Source organism: Synchytrium microbalum (assembly GCF_006535985.1).
Source record: "Synchytrium microbalum strain JEL517 chromosome Unknown SmJEL517_scf0063, whole genome shotgun sequence".
Classification (NCBI taxonomy): Eukaryota; Fungi; Chytridiomycota; class Chytridiomycetes; order Synchytriales; family Synchytriaceae; genus Synchytrium; species Synchytrium microbalum.
Window position 1 is genome coordinate 32,967 of NW_022158412.1, and position 15,105 is coordinate 48,071.

The following is a 15,105-nucleotide window of genomic DNA, read 5'->3' on the forward strand; positions in this document are numbered from 1 at the left end:
CGATTTTGAAGACGCGACCATGTCGTTTGTAGAGGTCCATAATACATAGATCCATTCGTTCTGGGTATTTGGCTACCATTGGGAGGTTTCCTAGGTGTAGAAATCACGGTAAGTGATACACGTGTTATTGTTGTTTCTTGCAATTGTAAATGAACGTGCCAATGATGGGATAAATGGTATCTGACGGTACAGATGGGTTGGACTTTGAGCGAAAATTTCGATACCTAAGGATAGAAAACAGTCAGAAACTTAAAATTGAGGGAGTAATTGCTTGCACATTGTTCATACCATGTCCAATAGGCAAGAAAGCCTCCTGAAACAGCAATTGTCGCACGAGTGATTTCGACATGATGGTCGCTCCAAATTCTCGATGCATACGAGACAGGAGGTCTCAAAATATCCAGCAACCGGTCCATTCTTGCTCTTGAAAGAGAGGGTAGTCGTCAGCGAGCGACAAAAAACTACTCAGCCTGATATAAATGCATCAGCCTCGCAAACGATAAAACATTGTCCTCAAGGCACATGGGCAAAACGTAAAAAGCAATCCAATGCAGGAGACAGAGGGATCCTAAGATGCTTTATGATGCATCGAGGGTACTGGCATCAGCTTGAGCTTCGATGCACAGTCTAAACTCAAACTCATAAATTCCAAACATCGAAAACACCTATGTGATAGCCCCTGTAGTGACTAGTAAGCCCCCAGAGAGACCACAGTGCTTGGATATTTTCTCTCGTTGAATCTGCGGATTCTATCAACGAACTAATCAGAACTGCTCTACATCAGGTACTGCAGCATAGGAAACGTTTGAATGAAGTGTATGTTGTGATGAAGAGATGCTTCGCGGCAGCCACGACCTGGGCCAAGAAAATAGCAATGGATTGAGGAATGTTATCAAAACTCACTCTGCCTAGTACCACTGTGACGGATTGTTGTCAGATATACAATTTTCTATTCACAAACAACAACATTTCTACACTCTAAACTACACTCTCTCCTCTCTTTTTGTTCACATCCCATCAAGCAAATTCTGTAACATTTTTACTTGTTTCTTCAACGCAACAACCTTAGTCTGATCCTCCTTCAACGCTTGTCGAACAATAGACTCTTGATTGTCAAGAAACCCTGATACAGCTTCTGAAATATTTGCTTCTTGTTTCCTTCCACCGCCTTTCTTCTTCGTGTTCACTGAAGGCTCAGGTGCGAGTGGTGTAGTAGTAGAGTTTGATGGCATCGCAGAGTCCAAGTCAAACCAGAATTCTATGCGTGAGAAATGAGTCCGTTGTGACGTGACATTTCAACTGCTCCAACAGAATTTGGGCTTTTATCGTTACTTGAATCCTTGTCATCCCAACGTGTCAGAAACCTTTGAATGTGATTGTCGACTAGTAAAAAAAAGACATTAAGAGGTCATAGACGTTCCAAACGAATTCATACCCAAACCCAACATACCTGACTCAACCTTCTCCATAACCCTCTCAACACCCTTCCCAACGTTCTCATCTCCACCATCACTCACAAGACACGTCTTGACCAAATCCCTCCACTCAAACCACAACTTTTGCAACTCAACATCTCGAGTCCCCAACGATGTTGCCAGGTCCTGGAAATCAGACAGGGATTTGCTGGCTTGTATTTCAAGAGATAGGGATTCGTTTGTGAGTAGCTGTGATTGGCTTTTGGCTCTATGTAAAGAGCGTTGGTACATTTAAGTATGGGTTTTTTTTGCCACATCATCAACGAATCATACCCTTCAAGAGCTCGTCTCTTTGATTCAACGGAATGAGTCAATGTCTTTTCTTGATCATGTAGTTTATGTAGATGTGCTTTCATGTCTCGCAGATCTGATTCAGCTTTTGTTTTGATGTTGGTTAATGATGCCCACAAAATCCTGAATCCCATCATCAGTTACCTCGGTCAGCTTCAAGGATGATGCGCTTCTTCCTGCTCACAGGCATAACAAGTGGAGGTAGAGCGATATTGGTCCTTTAGATAAAAATTCCAAAAATGTCAGGGACATTGCGAAATATAGCTTAAGCTTTAGAAACAGCATAGATGCAGAGTAGTTCATACCTGATCCCTTTGGATTCCACCTTGATAAGTAGCATATCATCGCGGTGAGAAGGTCTATTCATCCTGTCAATCCAATGGCAAATGTTCAAGGGGTTGAGTTTTGACTTGTGATCGAACAGCAAATCTGTTCGAAGTTTTTTGCATCGCGCCTTCCAGAAAAGGAACGCCCACGAATTTAATTATTTAAATTATTATTTCTACTTTGAAGAAACAATATGTACAATATGTACACGTGTCTATATTCTTACGATTCTTCATTGCATCCATCCTCTTCTGGATCCAAAGTGAATCTCGGAGTCGACGAGTTACGATGCAACCATGCTCTATTATTACCACTATTACCAGGTACCGAATCAGCATCAGCAGCTGAAGGTGAAGTTCCACGTTTGAACAGTCGACCACCACCGCGACCATCTCCCACCGACGAAGCATGACCTTTCAATCTGTTATTTACAGGAGTGTCATCAGTTATGTGAACCAACAATGGCTCAGACTCTTCATCGGATTCATGGTGCTCCATAATAATCTCTGGCCTTTCTAATACACCACCATTACGACTATCAACAGCCCACAAAACTGCTGATGCTATGGCTCCCATTACGGCTAACGATACAAAGAAGAGTTCAACCGGCAAGAAACTCCCTCCCCAAACTCTCACTTGAGCTGCTACTAGAGGAAATACAGTCAATGCCATGTTGAGTGCCGACGTGCTTAGGCCATATCCCGTTCCAAGTAATTTAAGATTGGGTTCCTTGAGATGAGATTGATCATACATTTCTTCTTCATGCTGTATGATTGTGGCAATAGATGGCCATATTGCTACACCATACATTGAGTACGACAGACCCAAGAATATGAGCGGGAATACTGGGTATATCATCGTTAATCCTAGTATCAGATGGACGGCAGCAATAACCAATGCGCAGAGAACTAGTACTGAAGCCCTGCGACCATACTTGTCTACTAGTATGCCACAAATCGGTACTAGTACTGCTGACATGGTATCTGGGATACTAATAAAAGTACAATCGTCAGTTTCCATGTAAAAAGTCAATTTCGAAGTGGCCAAAAAAGGATCGCCTGAACCACACATACCACATAACGTTTCCAGCCATGACGGTATCGCCAGGAAACCATTTTGATTGTAAGAAATCTGATGCAATATTATTAAAGGGAACTACCGTGCCATATAGCAAGACACATATCAGACACACCAGCCAAAACGTAAATGGTAGTAGCCGTACGTCCTCCATAGCACGCGACCAAGTTGCAGCAATGGTCGTTTCTACATATATGGATGGTTGTCTGGCAAGTAGGGGTGTCGTTACTGTTGGGTCAGCTAAGCTCGTACCACGGCTTAATCTATGTTGTGGCGGTAGTGATGACATTGATTGTCGTCGCCGTGAGACTTCTGAAGTTGATGGTGATGTGGATTGGTTGGTATTATTGGTATCACTAGGTGGCGACTTATGAGCGATTACAGATACTAGAGCCATGGAAGCACCAAAGCTCAAGTAGCACATGAGGGTTCCTGCCCAGACTGCGGTTGGTACATTGGTAAGGACTTCAATCCTTGGAGAAGCTAGAGAATTCGCGACAGATCCGAATCTTGCTATACATAGATCTATGGCCCAAAAATGGGATTACAAAGTCAGTCTTGTACTCTTCGTTTAGAATCAACGTCGAGGATATGATGACGGCCTCTTACTTAATCCTAGAGCAAAAGCCAACTCCTTTCCCCTACAGGTTGACAACAGAGTGTCAATTACAGCAAGCCAAAACAAAACTTAAGACGAACGGAACGATAACATACTTGAACCATGACGTCGTAATGCTAGCCTGAACGACACTTATACTTTCACCACCAATACCAAACAAGATTCTTCCCAACACCATCAATCCAAACTGCCTAGAGCTTACACCGATAGCGAATATTGTCTGTCCAATACAGACAAACAATGAAAAGAGAATCAAGACCTTTTTTGAGTCAACCTTGTCTACTAGCTGTCCTCCCAAAAAGGGTAGGAACATGTTTGGGAAGGAGTATACCGAGTAAAGAAGATTCAATTGATATTGATATGTATCATAGTCTGATCCCAACCACTCTTGCATCGGTCTGTTGAGAGCTGCAATCAAATCATATCTAAAAATCGAAGGAAAAAAAGTTAACAGGATCATCGACTATTTTGATGCGACGTAGCAGCTTACGCATAGTAGTTCCCGAAGAGCAGCAGACACGACAATATAAGAATGAGCCATCTCCAGCCACTACTAGACAAGAAATCATATGGACTGGCCTCATCACCAGGTGGTGGGATAGTTTCAATGATGACGATGGGAGCACCACCGAAACTACTTGATCGTCGTAACAAGGAACTGGATCTTCTCCTTGCGCCTAAATGCCTCAAAGATGGGTTTCTACTTAGAGGTGTCGATGGTTGCTCCAGGATGGAAGGTGAAACCTGTTGCGCAGGTGGTGCAATGGAGGTGTCTAGATCATTGTTATCGATGAGTAGTGGTGCAAATGACAGTGATTTCGAAGGTGATACGGGCGGTTTATCGTTCAGAATATGTGCAAGATTTGGGTTTGATGACATTGACCCCTCCATATTTCTGCGAGTTTGAAGCAGGGAAGTCACTAAGCTTGATTGCAAATATTTAGAGCAAATGCAAATAGACGGGTTCTTGCCTTGATGTAGCTCGCAGCTGCTACGATGAGTGAGCGATCTATTATATCATTGCTTAAACCAAGGTGCCTGCAATAGCATAGATTAATTAAACGAGAATGGCATTGATAATCCTATAATACTATAATATACCTGCCAAAGAACCAATCTCAAGAACCGAGGTTGCTGCACACACCACTACAAGCCGTTGTATATATTATTGTCTGAAAACGATTAAGAAGCTGAAAGTCGTTGAAGTTTCACAGCAAACCCAACAGCAAACCCAACAGCAAACCAATGGATCGCGAAACGGGTCAATTGCCAAGAGTAGTGCCTACCACTTCAAGCATTAAGAGGTGAAAATCCTCAAAAATGCAAGATGAAATGAACTTACGTCAAAAACGACACCAGAACGATATGGAACTAGTACTAATATATATGTATTTGATTTATAGGATAAAAGTACTTAGTCTGGGAGATGCTGGAGTCGGCAAAAGCTGTTTGATCAAGAGATATTGTGAAGGAAAGGTAACATTCACCAAACATCACTTTTCCGAGTCATAAGTACATTTGGAGCGGAACGGAAACGATCGTGTCGAGTTTAGTTTGTATCGGAATACATACCTACCATTGGAATTGATTATGGTGTCAAGTCTGCAACTGTGGAAGAAGAAGAAGGTAAGGCAACCCATTGTGAATTGCTTGTACCCTGTTTCTGATGGACAGTCACCTTAGTCAAAGTCAACTTCTGGGATGTAGCTGGAGATCCTGTCTATTATGAAGTCAGGAATGAGTTCTATAAGGACACCAATGTGGCAAGTGCTGCTGTGAGGTTTCATGGTATACATACATCTCCAACACAACCCACTATTAGGCAGTGCTAGTGTTCGAAGTAGGATCAAAGAAGAGTTTTCAGTCACTAGAGAAGTGGGTGCAAGAGCTTAGATCGCTCTGTGATGAGAACATTGCTGTGTTTCTAGTGGCAAACAAAGTATGCACCCTGAGCAAACAAGCACACGATAGAAAATACGATGTTGTCTGACCTACTACTCCTCATTCGCAGATTGACGTACCTGCCAGAGAGGTACCTATATCAGATAGTCAAGATTATGCTGCAAGCAACAATTTCCGGTAAGGAAGCAAATTCTCCATCAATGAAATACAGCAAAACAAAGTAAAGATCATATTCAAAATCCTGTTCTACAGGTATTTCGAGGTGTCTGCTCTAACAGGATATCAAGTGAATGAACTCTTTGGAGCTGTTTTCAGGACAGCCTTGTCTACAATACCACCGTAGACCAAGTACTGCATCGACTCTTGCTGCATAAATGTGCTATTAGTAACTTATTTGTGGTCTTTTCAGCTCCGGAAGTTGTCCTTACAAGGACATATCAATGTGTTCAGTCAGAAGGTCAAACATCTCACCCCTACTACCTCTGTAGTACTTTTTGACGACCTTACCGGTATTGTATGTACATAATACATCCAGTACGGGTGTACACGAGTCCAGGTGTTAGCGATCGCTCTAGGAAAACTTTCATGCGTATATTTCAGCAAGAATTTTCGATCGAATCCTGCCAAGTGTGGATGCATGCGGAAATGCAATTAAACGCAAAATTCCTCTTTAATAGTCTATATAAGTCAGAATTTGGTCTGTAGTCTCGTGTGTATAAAGTACCGCGCAATTCATCACGCAGTTCATCCTGCACATACAAGAAACCATTAATAGGATATGAGAGAATATCAAAGATTAACCGATGCTGATTCGCCTATAGATGGCGGAGACTTGTCATCTATATCCAAGTCAAGACAACCAACGACGATCTCGACAAAACCGTTAGCACCACCCCAAGAAAATAATGCAGAAACCAACAATTATAATCACTCATCTTCAGCATCGAAATTACCATCACCAGTGAGACTACAACATAATCGAGGATCTCTGCTAGAACTGGCTGTGTTGAAGTCAGCATCGTCAGCAAATCTCCCTCCTAAACAGCCATCTACAACATTTGATCCTGATGGCCAGCGTCGACCATCAGCAGTAACAACAAGAATTAAACGGTCGCTGATTAGTTCTTTTACAAGCCCGTCGTTTTCCTCGCTACCACAAGATGAATCCGCAAGATTATCGTCTAATACAAGACTCCCAAAAGATTCTGGACAGGTGAAATTAATACTTGGGATAGCGAAAGGTAGGGACCCGTAGGGACAGTTTGATTTTTATCTTATTTATGAAACATTAACTGGAGCTGGGATTGTTTGTACCGAGCAAGTTTCAAGTTCATCAAAGCTTACTATTTGGGTCAACTGACATAGCGCTCGCTACATATGGTGCTCCTCTTTATCGGGTCAGTCACAGAGCACAAGAAGCAGCCGACAGATTGAACGTCCCCTTTGGAATCCTGTGTCTGCCATCTACACTCATGATTACGACAGGCGACGCTAGCCCAAATCATCCAACCCAGAGCCACTTTATAGACTACACGTGTCGCAACCACGTTGGGAAACTACAAGACATTGATCGACTTGCCAGAAAAACACGATATTGTGCACCTCCTCGTAGTGGAAAGCACTCACCAACAAAGCCACCACCCAATACTCTAAAATCAAACGCAGCGTCCCCGAATGGTGACGTACGTACACCACCACTGCTACAACGGAAACCGTCAAGAGCCTCCGAAATCCAGCTGGACGATGATGACGACGATGAAGACAATGACGAAGACAGGACTACGAAAAGTGTCAAGAGGAAGGCCAGCTCTTCTTCGATGAGGTTGCCACCTACCGTTGACGAACTTCTTGGTGAATTGGACGACATTATCGAAAGAGAGGACGACTATCCTGTGATAGTCAACGTTATTACGCAGGGCCTGTCTTCGGCGCTCTTGGCATTGTTGCTATTCGGGTCAGACTTTATGGAAGCTGGAGTGTGCTTCGCCCTGGGGTGTATATCGGGTTTAACCATCTTGCTGTCCGATGCGTCATGGTTGAAGTGTGCAGAGATACTTGTACCATTCACCGTGGCAATTATTTCTAGATTAATTCATTTGACACCGTTGGGGCGCGACTTTTGCCATCCCATGGTCTCACTTGTTAGTTGCTCAGCGTTCTTTCCAGGTTGGTAATATTTTAAAGCGGCCACCGACCCGAAATGCTTACAGACCAACTATGTAGGTTATATGCTAGCTATGGGAATGTTAGAGGCGGGATCAAACAATGCTGGAGGAGCCGTTCGTGTGTTTCAAGCCTTCTTGCGGAGCTTGAAGTTGGGATATGGACTTTCTCTTGGAAGGTACTTGTGGGGGTGGGGTGCCTTTCAACTTCGAATGTGAGCTGATTGCCGTAAAACCTACCAACTATAGCCGTCTCGTAACAAGCATGATTGGAGAATCAGAGCTTTCAGGAGGTGCTTGTGCAGCTCCTCATCATTCGATTGATTTATGGCGGATCCCTTTCTTTATACCATTGAACTTTGGTAAGAGGTACTTGTCCTTCCAAGGTCAGCCTTGCGTATCTTCATAACACCCTCAATTATCGATAGTTGTGATGATTATGTTTAGAGCCAAGATGAAGCAGTGGTTTCACATCACAATCATCTCTTTTATTTCCTTTTGCGTCATCCTCGTTGGCACTCAATTCTTTGCAAAGGACACTGCGACCCTTCTTGCAGCTTTTGCACTTGGATTAGGTGGGAATATATACGCTAGATTGACAAATGATATCGGTAAGCCCTTCAGGAGTCTTGTGGGAAGGAGGCTCTAACGGCAAATATTTGATTAAACAGGAATTGCAGCTATTCTATGTGGTATGATTTGGCTGACACCGGGTTCGCTGGGCGTGAATAGCGCTAGGCAGATGTTTGATAGTACTAACGGTGAACTCGCTGGTGGTACCTTGTTTGGTATTGATATGATGACAAGGGGACTCTGTAAGTAACTTCCAAAAACCTTCGCGACAACAGTGAACTGTTGATCAAGCATGCTCTAACCCAAAATGCATACGTAGCCATTGCTATTGGATTGTATGTTGCTAATGTCGTGGTTTTCCCCTTGTCCAAAGACAAAGTCAAGGCCGCAGACGCAACTCTTTAAACCAGGATCCAACGAATTCGGACTTAATGACTTACTTAATATTATTGGAAATAAAATTATCTATTGCATCGATCGAGAGAAATCTGCTCTTACGAGTACAACGTTCAGTCGCATAAGTTCTACTACCATTATCATATTAAGCGCCATGCATTCACTTGACGCGTGAAAATGAAGGACTAGATGATTTCTGCCATTCTCTTCTCTCTCCAACCACTTCCAAACACCTACACAACTTGTATCTTTCTCAAACCCAACTTTGAACGATCAAGCAACAAAACACAATGAGCAGTACATTGCTGACACTCGGGCTCGTCTTTGCAGTCCCCCACGCCATCAGATACATCCAAACTCAACGTCAAAAGGCCCTCCAACCAGCTCCCAAACGTGAACGAACCAACTACGATGAAGCTTGTGTCTACCTCCTCGTCACTGCGTTTTTCGTGTTTGTAGGAGTAGCTCTCTTTAATCCACCACCAAATCTAATGAACACCCTTAGTCTATCCATTGATGCCCCCTCATTTGTTGTGCGTAATCGCTTTCGTGACTTTATGGCACATCAGTTTCCTGGTTGGACTGAAGGCTGGAGTAATCCGATCAATGCTCCTCCTGGTGTTATAATGGTGCCGTTAAAGGACTCTGATGCACCACAGAATCCAGGCTGGGGTACTCCTGAAACACGTAAAAGGGCATTGTATTATGAACGTGTTAGTGAAAAGTTGAAGTCTGATGATTTACGACGCATGTATCATCGATATGGAGAGGCTGCTGTTGTTGGGTGTACATGGTGTAATGAGGGATTTGATTATTTCTTGTGGCTGTCTCCTGGATTAGGTGCCAGTTATGGAGGTAGTGATTTTTGTTATATTCTATATGTTACTTGCGCTAATTGATCCAAACATTTTAGGTGTGCTTGCACTTGTTGGCTGCACAACACTGTCACGACGCAAAGAAGCATGGAGAACGTATGCTACTGTAGCTGCTGCGGCACTAGCTGCCATGGAGTTGTACATATACCTGTCAACCGATATTAGGATGCTGCCAGGCCAGAGCATGATGAATACCCTGTATGAAATGGTGGTGTTTTATAGAAGGATTGCTCTAGCTTTGCTTTGTCTTACTGTGATGGTTGTGGATACTGGTGATGACTGGGCTGTGGGTATTTAGTTGACTTTGCGCTTATCCTTGTAGAAGATGATCTGATCCTTTTTTTGCATTGATTTAGGATGTCGATTTATTGGACGCAATCACTATGCGCTCCCAAATACACTTCAGTCGTCTGGCTGCTGCTCGTTTAGGGCGAGGAACGACGCTAGGAGATGAAAAGCTACGAAAGAGATATTTTGACTTTCATAAAAGTCGAGAAGCTCACAATGATGCTGTCATGAAGAGTAATGAATACAAGGTTTGTATAGCTCCCATATTTATAGCATTGTACGGTATCTGACAAATCCGTCGTATAGGATTTACGCGAAAAGGCTTTCAAGGCATCTGGCTTTTCTCTCGAGCGATTAATAGAAGACGCTCGTGGCTTCCTCCGCGCACCTCTAGAAGTCTCGGTTGCTGAAGGCCTTGTGGACGGGCTAAGCTTAAAGGAGGAGGAGCAAGTAGAAGAAACTGCTGTAGAGGAACCTGCCCCTGTCTCTGCCAAAAAGCTCAAACCCAAGTCCACATAGATTTCATGTAGATGTGTACAGTTTAAATTATATTGCCATCTGTATACTGTAGAAACGTGTTACTTAGAATAGTTTATCCTTTCCTATTTCCGCCTGAATTTTGACACGCTGCCTTTCGAAGCACTCATTCGTTCTCGGATCATTCGACTGACAGAGCAACAGCTGAATCTGCCACAATGGATATCTCGGGATACTCGTCTTTTATCTCTATGTAAGCCTACGAACAAACCTTGAATGAAACCTATATGTGGTGCTGACTGATTGATTTCTGTAGGTACATGAAGTAAGGCAGTGGATCCGACCATAATAACTAAAATCTGACTAGATCTTGTGTTATAGGATGCACCCTGAAACTAATTTGGCCTATGTCAAGTGTGAGTATTCGTCGATTACGACAACACATCACCAAAATCACACGTTTTGAGCAATTTGGGATTGCACACAAAAGGAAATTATATTGCCATCTGTATACTGTAGAAATGTCCGTATCAACTCGAATAACGAATTTCGCCGTTTAAACGTGCTGTTGCACGTATGAAACGTAAACTCACTAAATTCAAACTCCACTGCTCATTGTTTAGACTATGCCAAAGAACCCAACGCTACGTCTGCCAACTTTAAAGCTTTGGACTCGAAGGGCTTCACTCTGACTTATAAAGTCGGGGACGAAGACAAAACCACTGCTAGAATTCCATGGTCACGTCCAATTACAAAACGAGACGATGTCAAGGACGTGCTAATGGAGATGGCTACAGTTGCTGAAAAGGCTTTGGGTCTTGTAAGTTCCTATTCCTGCCCCATCTCAACAGTGTATCATTGATCCCCTCCTCTTAACTCATAGCCGTCGTCTCTACCACCAAACCCTGTTGGGTACTCAGCAGACCGTGATGTCTTCACAAACGCAATAAACCCGGGTATCCTTTTAATGGCTGCACTCTACTACATGGGGTGGACGCGTCCCGGTACTTGGTGGTCTACCGCCTCTGCAGTTATTTTATTTGGCCATGTTCTCGAGGCTTCGTTTGCTATCATGGTGGTTCGAAGGCGTGGATGGTAAGGCTGAATATTTGGCCACTACTGAATTTTAAGCGATTGTGTCATCACTTTTCCGCGCACTTCTAGGTATTCGTTGAAGAATCAACTTCTTTGGGTCGCTCAGACCTTCATCATGGGTTACCCCAGTCTTCAAGCTCTTATGAAGCATGGCTCGACTGTCCGTAATGCTGCTGCTGCTGTCAAGAATGATGCTGCCAAGAACGAGTAGTTATGAGTAGTTATGATGTGATGTTGATGCTTTTAAGTACTGTGTTTATGAAACAGTAGTTTTTACAATAATGTGTGTTCAGATATATATAAAAAGTAATCAAATCCATCTCCTTGCAACGTTCGGGCGGTTTTCACTTGCATTGTCGGTTCCAGATTTAGTAGTGGTTTGCGAAAGTGGGGTTGAGCGAATGTTATGTGAATGAACTTTCCCGTGGGCTTCAGTATAGCTTGTACTTGTTGCATGTAGTCTCTAGCAAGCTGCTTTGTCTCGTCAGAAGGATTCCAAGGATCCTATAGGAAGTGGATACATTTTTTGTCGCATTCTCGTTCTTTCACAAACACCCCAGCTTACGTGATCTCTTTCTGACGTCAAGAACGCATCCAGCGTTCCTTTGTCAATAGCGATGTCAAACGATCCAGCTTCGAAACTCGAGTCCAGCCTAAACACGTCAGCTTCAATGAATTCCAACCCAGGTCTCGACAAATTTCGCTGTTTCATAGATTGAATCACGACGGGTGAATAGTCCATAGCGACTTGATTATGATACCCGGTATCAAACATGTCTTCTGGTAGTGTGGAGTTGCCAGTTCCTGGTGACAAAAAATTGGTTGATGAATAGGCTTGTGAGCTAAAACAGGCGCAAAGAGAGCGAGTAAGCATACCAAGATGAATTATACGTGCAAATTTAGGGATCAACTCCTCCAAATGCGGCCGTAGTGCCTCGAAGGTCTTGAACCAGTCAAATGTAGACCCGATTTCTTGCTCATACCTCGAATCCCTGTTGCAAACCAAATTTCGTCAATTAAAATCTCCAAAATTGATGATTCAAGTGGAGCCTACCAGTATTCCTTGGTCCCATATCCACTATTCTTATCCGGCAGAACATCCATGGCCAAACATCAAACTGTGTGAATGTCTGTCACCTCATCTCGCGAGGATGTCAAAGCATCTATTATCGATCGCCCATTAAAATCACACCAAAGCAATCTCGAAGTGCTTTTCACGTTGATTCCTTCACATCTTACTCTTACGAAAGGACTAGCAACATTCAGGACTGTTTGATCTTGGAATGACAATTAGAATGAAGACCTTTATCTTTATAATTCATCTGGTGTCCTACTCTATGACATTTATCTCTGCTCAACAAAACTCAACCACCACCGTGTGTAAATCTGGAACAAGGATTGCTGCCTTTGTAGTGAGGTAAGCTGGCTCATTTTTGCCTTCTCCTCGATTCTCGCCACTAATGAGCTGTTGATTGATAGTCAACCTAATTCATCAACAATTGTCGCCGTTGGAGGACATGCTACAGTCGCGTGGAGTTACTCGCCTCCTGCATGGTAAGGCGGAGGGAGGGAGAACGAGTCTCCTACTCAACTGGGGCAAAAAAGCCAACTTTCAAAACGTACTTAGGGCAACGAAACGACCACAACGTGTGTCCATATACATAAACAGAGTTGCTACTGGTGTAGATCTTGTGTTCGACGACCCAGTGGTAACAGATCTTGATGTGACAAATAACGCTACTGTTTACGATTGGTTTCCTGTGCAGTCTCTTATTGATGGAAATTACAAGATCAGGTACACATTTTCTGCTTTTGTTGTTGTTTGGTGGTTGTGAATGGTGATGACTGTGTGATGTGTTGATGAGGATGATATGGGAAATTGGATTCGATTGGACAATGGAATTGATCAAACACACTTCAAAAATCCTCTAGGATTGCGGGAGACGGCAAAGACACACAAAAAGGAGGCCAACCAAATCGAGATGTGTGTTTTGCTGACGGTGAGGTTGTACCTGCCAACAGTGCTCAATTTGTTGTCGTAAACCCACCATACCTACAACCAGTGGCAAATCCATTACCTGCATTCAGTTCAGCACCACAACGAAACGAAATCAATGTAGCTCTTGTGCTTGTGTTAGGAAGTTTGTTTACTTGGTTGTGAATATTTTAACAGTATAGTACATTCATGCAACATAGATGCAATGACATGAAGCATTTTGAACGATCAGCCTTTTGAATCTTTTGGGGTCTCGCTTGCTGCAGAGTCTTGGATGTGAAGTTCCTCTTGACGTATTCCTTGACATTGATTGCAAGACCTTCAATGACACCGGAAGCAGCCTTTGTAGTAGTACGAGCAGCTTCTCGTCCCATATCTTGTGCTAAATAAGCGTGAGTGCGTCAGGACCAGGTAGAATCGCCTACATCTCGGACTTGCCATCAATGCCACGAGAGTCTTTGCCTGCTGCTTCAGCAGCAAGTTCCTTGCAGTTTTGACATGATGCAAGACATTCGTACAGTCTGCGACTTTCTCGATGCCCTTGTCAGCAGCTTTCTCAGTCGTCTTGTCAATGGTTTTGTCAACGAGTTGTCTTGCTACGCTCAAAATATGCCGGTCGCTCCATATAAGTTGGCTTCTTGAGGACGGTACAAAGCAGATTCTTGCTAGATTACATGGCGATTTTTCTCGATTCAATGCGCCAGTTCTGCGTCTTTGTGAAATTTTGGAGAAAATAATTGTATATTCCAGCGAGAGAAGACGAGTAAAGGAATAGAGAGCAACGTGAAGGCGGGTATATGAAGCTGAAAAATTGATCTACCAATTATGTTTCGAGCCTCACTCGTTTTGGTTCCTAGCTGCAGTCTCCTTAAACAAGATCCTAACTTTCTGCGACAGAGAAGCCAGGCCAAACAAGTCTTATCGGATAGCTGAGACAATGCAAGCGGCTGTAGAGACAATTCTCCAAGAGCATGGTGTCTTAGAAGAATTCAGGATGCTGCCAAGCGACCTGACTGAAGAAGATGGAGCGTGGACTATTGAAATTCGAGCTGCCGGTAAGTGGAAGCCCACCAAGATGAAGTGGATACAATTTATGTTCAGAAATGTTCGTCGCCACCGTCTCGTTTGTATTGCTTTCCTAATCGTTCGATGAAAGATCGCTGACATCAACGTTCGATCCAAATTCACTCACCTTGTTTTTCATCCTTCTAGAGAGCAGCTCTTTCTCTCAACCATTGGCTATATCAAGGCTAGGGGATATCCTTACACTGGCTCACTTCAGTCCTGAGGTGTGGGACGTTGTCTATGAACCGTTAATGGAGTACTCGCTTCAATCTGAACCATGGAGACCTTTATGCATAGAGAGACACTACGAGGGCCATCGTAGATTAGAAGACGGTGAAATCACCATCGAAGAACTTGAAAAGTTCGATAGGGAATGGGCGAGCAGATTAATAGAACGAGGTTATCATGATACGTCGGTTTCACACGTTAAACGAGTATCAGTACCCAAACGAGATTCTGTGAAATCAAAACTCTGATTTAAAAGTGT

The 15,105-nt window shown here is 43.3% G+C and overlaps 7 protein-coding genes across 7 annotated transcripts; 4 read left to right on the forward strand and 3 right to left on the reverse strand.

Annotated features, from left to right (window-relative positions):
- Positions 1–1,007: 1,007 nt before the first annotated feature.
- Positions 1,008–2,133, reverse strand: SmJEL517_g05878 (uncharacterized protein; the record flags this gene model as incomplete). Its single annotated transcript, XM_031171804.1, has 6 exons — positions 1,008–1,258; positions 1,333–1,383; positions 1,451–1,683; positions 1,749–1,851; positions 1,911–1,984; positions 2,072–2,133. The coding sequence occupies 6 exons, from the start codon at positions 2,131–2,133 to the stop codon at positions 1,008–1,010; spliced, it is 774 nt and encodes a 257-aa protein (XP_031022219.1).
- Positions 2,134–2,315: 182 nt separating this feature from the next.
- SmJEL517_g05879 (uncharacterized protein) lies at positions 2,316–4,680 on the reverse strand (the record flags this gene model as incomplete). The annotated part of the gene is made up of 5 exons (XM_031171805.1): positions 2,316–3,084; positions 3,167–3,695; positions 3,780–3,811; positions 3,885–4,214; positions 4,280–4,680. 5 exons carry the CDS (start codon positions 4,678–4,680, stop codon positions 2,316–2,318), a joined length of 2,061 nt encoding a protein of 686 aa, XP_031022218.1.
- A 354-nt stretch (positions 4,681–5,034) lies between these two features.
- Positions 5,035–6,034, forward strand: SmJEL517_g05880 (uncharacterized protein; the record flags this gene model as incomplete). Its single annotated transcript, XM_031171806.1, has 7 exons — positions 5,035–5,093; positions 5,193–5,265; positions 5,343–5,415; positions 5,473–5,564; positions 5,612–5,728; positions 5,801–5,868; positions 5,944–6,034. 7 exons carry the CDS (start codon positions 5,035–5,037, stop codon positions 6,032–6,034), a joined length of 573 nt encoding a protein of 190 aa, XP_031022210.1.
- A 435-nt stretch (positions 6,035–6,469) lies between these two features.
- Positions 6,470–8,831, forward strand: SmJEL517_g05881 (uncharacterized protein; the record flags this gene model as incomplete). Its single annotated transcript, XM_031171807.1, has 7 exons — positions 6,470–6,932; positions 7,057–7,857; positions 7,915–8,032; positions 8,103–8,215; positions 8,282–8,464; positions 8,525–8,668; positions 8,746–8,831. 7 exons carry the CDS (start codon positions 6,470–6,472, stop codon positions 8,829–8,831), a joined length of 1,908 nt encoding a protein of 635 aa, XP_031022211.1.
- Positions 8,832–9,112: 281 nt separating this feature from the next.
- Positions 9,113–10,504, forward strand: SmJEL517_g05882 (uncharacterized protein; the record flags this gene model as incomplete). Its single annotated transcript, XM_031171808.1, has 4 exons — positions 9,113–9,677; positions 9,736–9,983; positions 10,054–10,233; positions 10,292–10,504. The coding sequence occupies 4 exons, from the start codon at positions 9,113–9,115 to the stop codon at positions 10,502–10,504; spliced, it is 1,206 nt and encodes a 401-aa protein (XP_031022212.1).
- Positions 10,505–11,830: 1,326 nt separating this feature from the next.
- On the reverse strand, positions 11,831–12,661 carry SmJEL517_g05883 (uncharacterized protein; the record flags this gene model as incomplete). Its single annotated transcript, XM_031171809.1, has 4 exons — positions 11,831–12,061; positions 12,123–12,361; positions 12,434–12,549; positions 12,612–12,661. 4 exons carry the CDS (start codon positions 12,659–12,661, stop codon positions 11,831–11,833), a joined length of 636 nt encoding a protein of 211 aa, XP_031022213.1.
- A 191-nt stretch (positions 12,662–12,852) lies between these two features.
- Positions 12,853–15,094, forward strand: SmJEL517_g05884 (uncharacterized protein; the record flags this gene model as incomplete). The annotated part of the gene is made up of 6 exons (XM_031171810.1): positions 12,853–12,974; positions 13,037–13,111; positions 13,185–13,352; positions 13,490–13,698; positions 14,411–14,608; positions 14,766–15,094. 6 exons carry the CDS (start codon positions 12,853–12,855, stop codon positions 15,092–15,094), a joined length of 1,101 nt encoding a protein of 366 aa, XP_031022214.1.
- Positions 15,095–15,105: the final 11 nt, after the last annotated feature.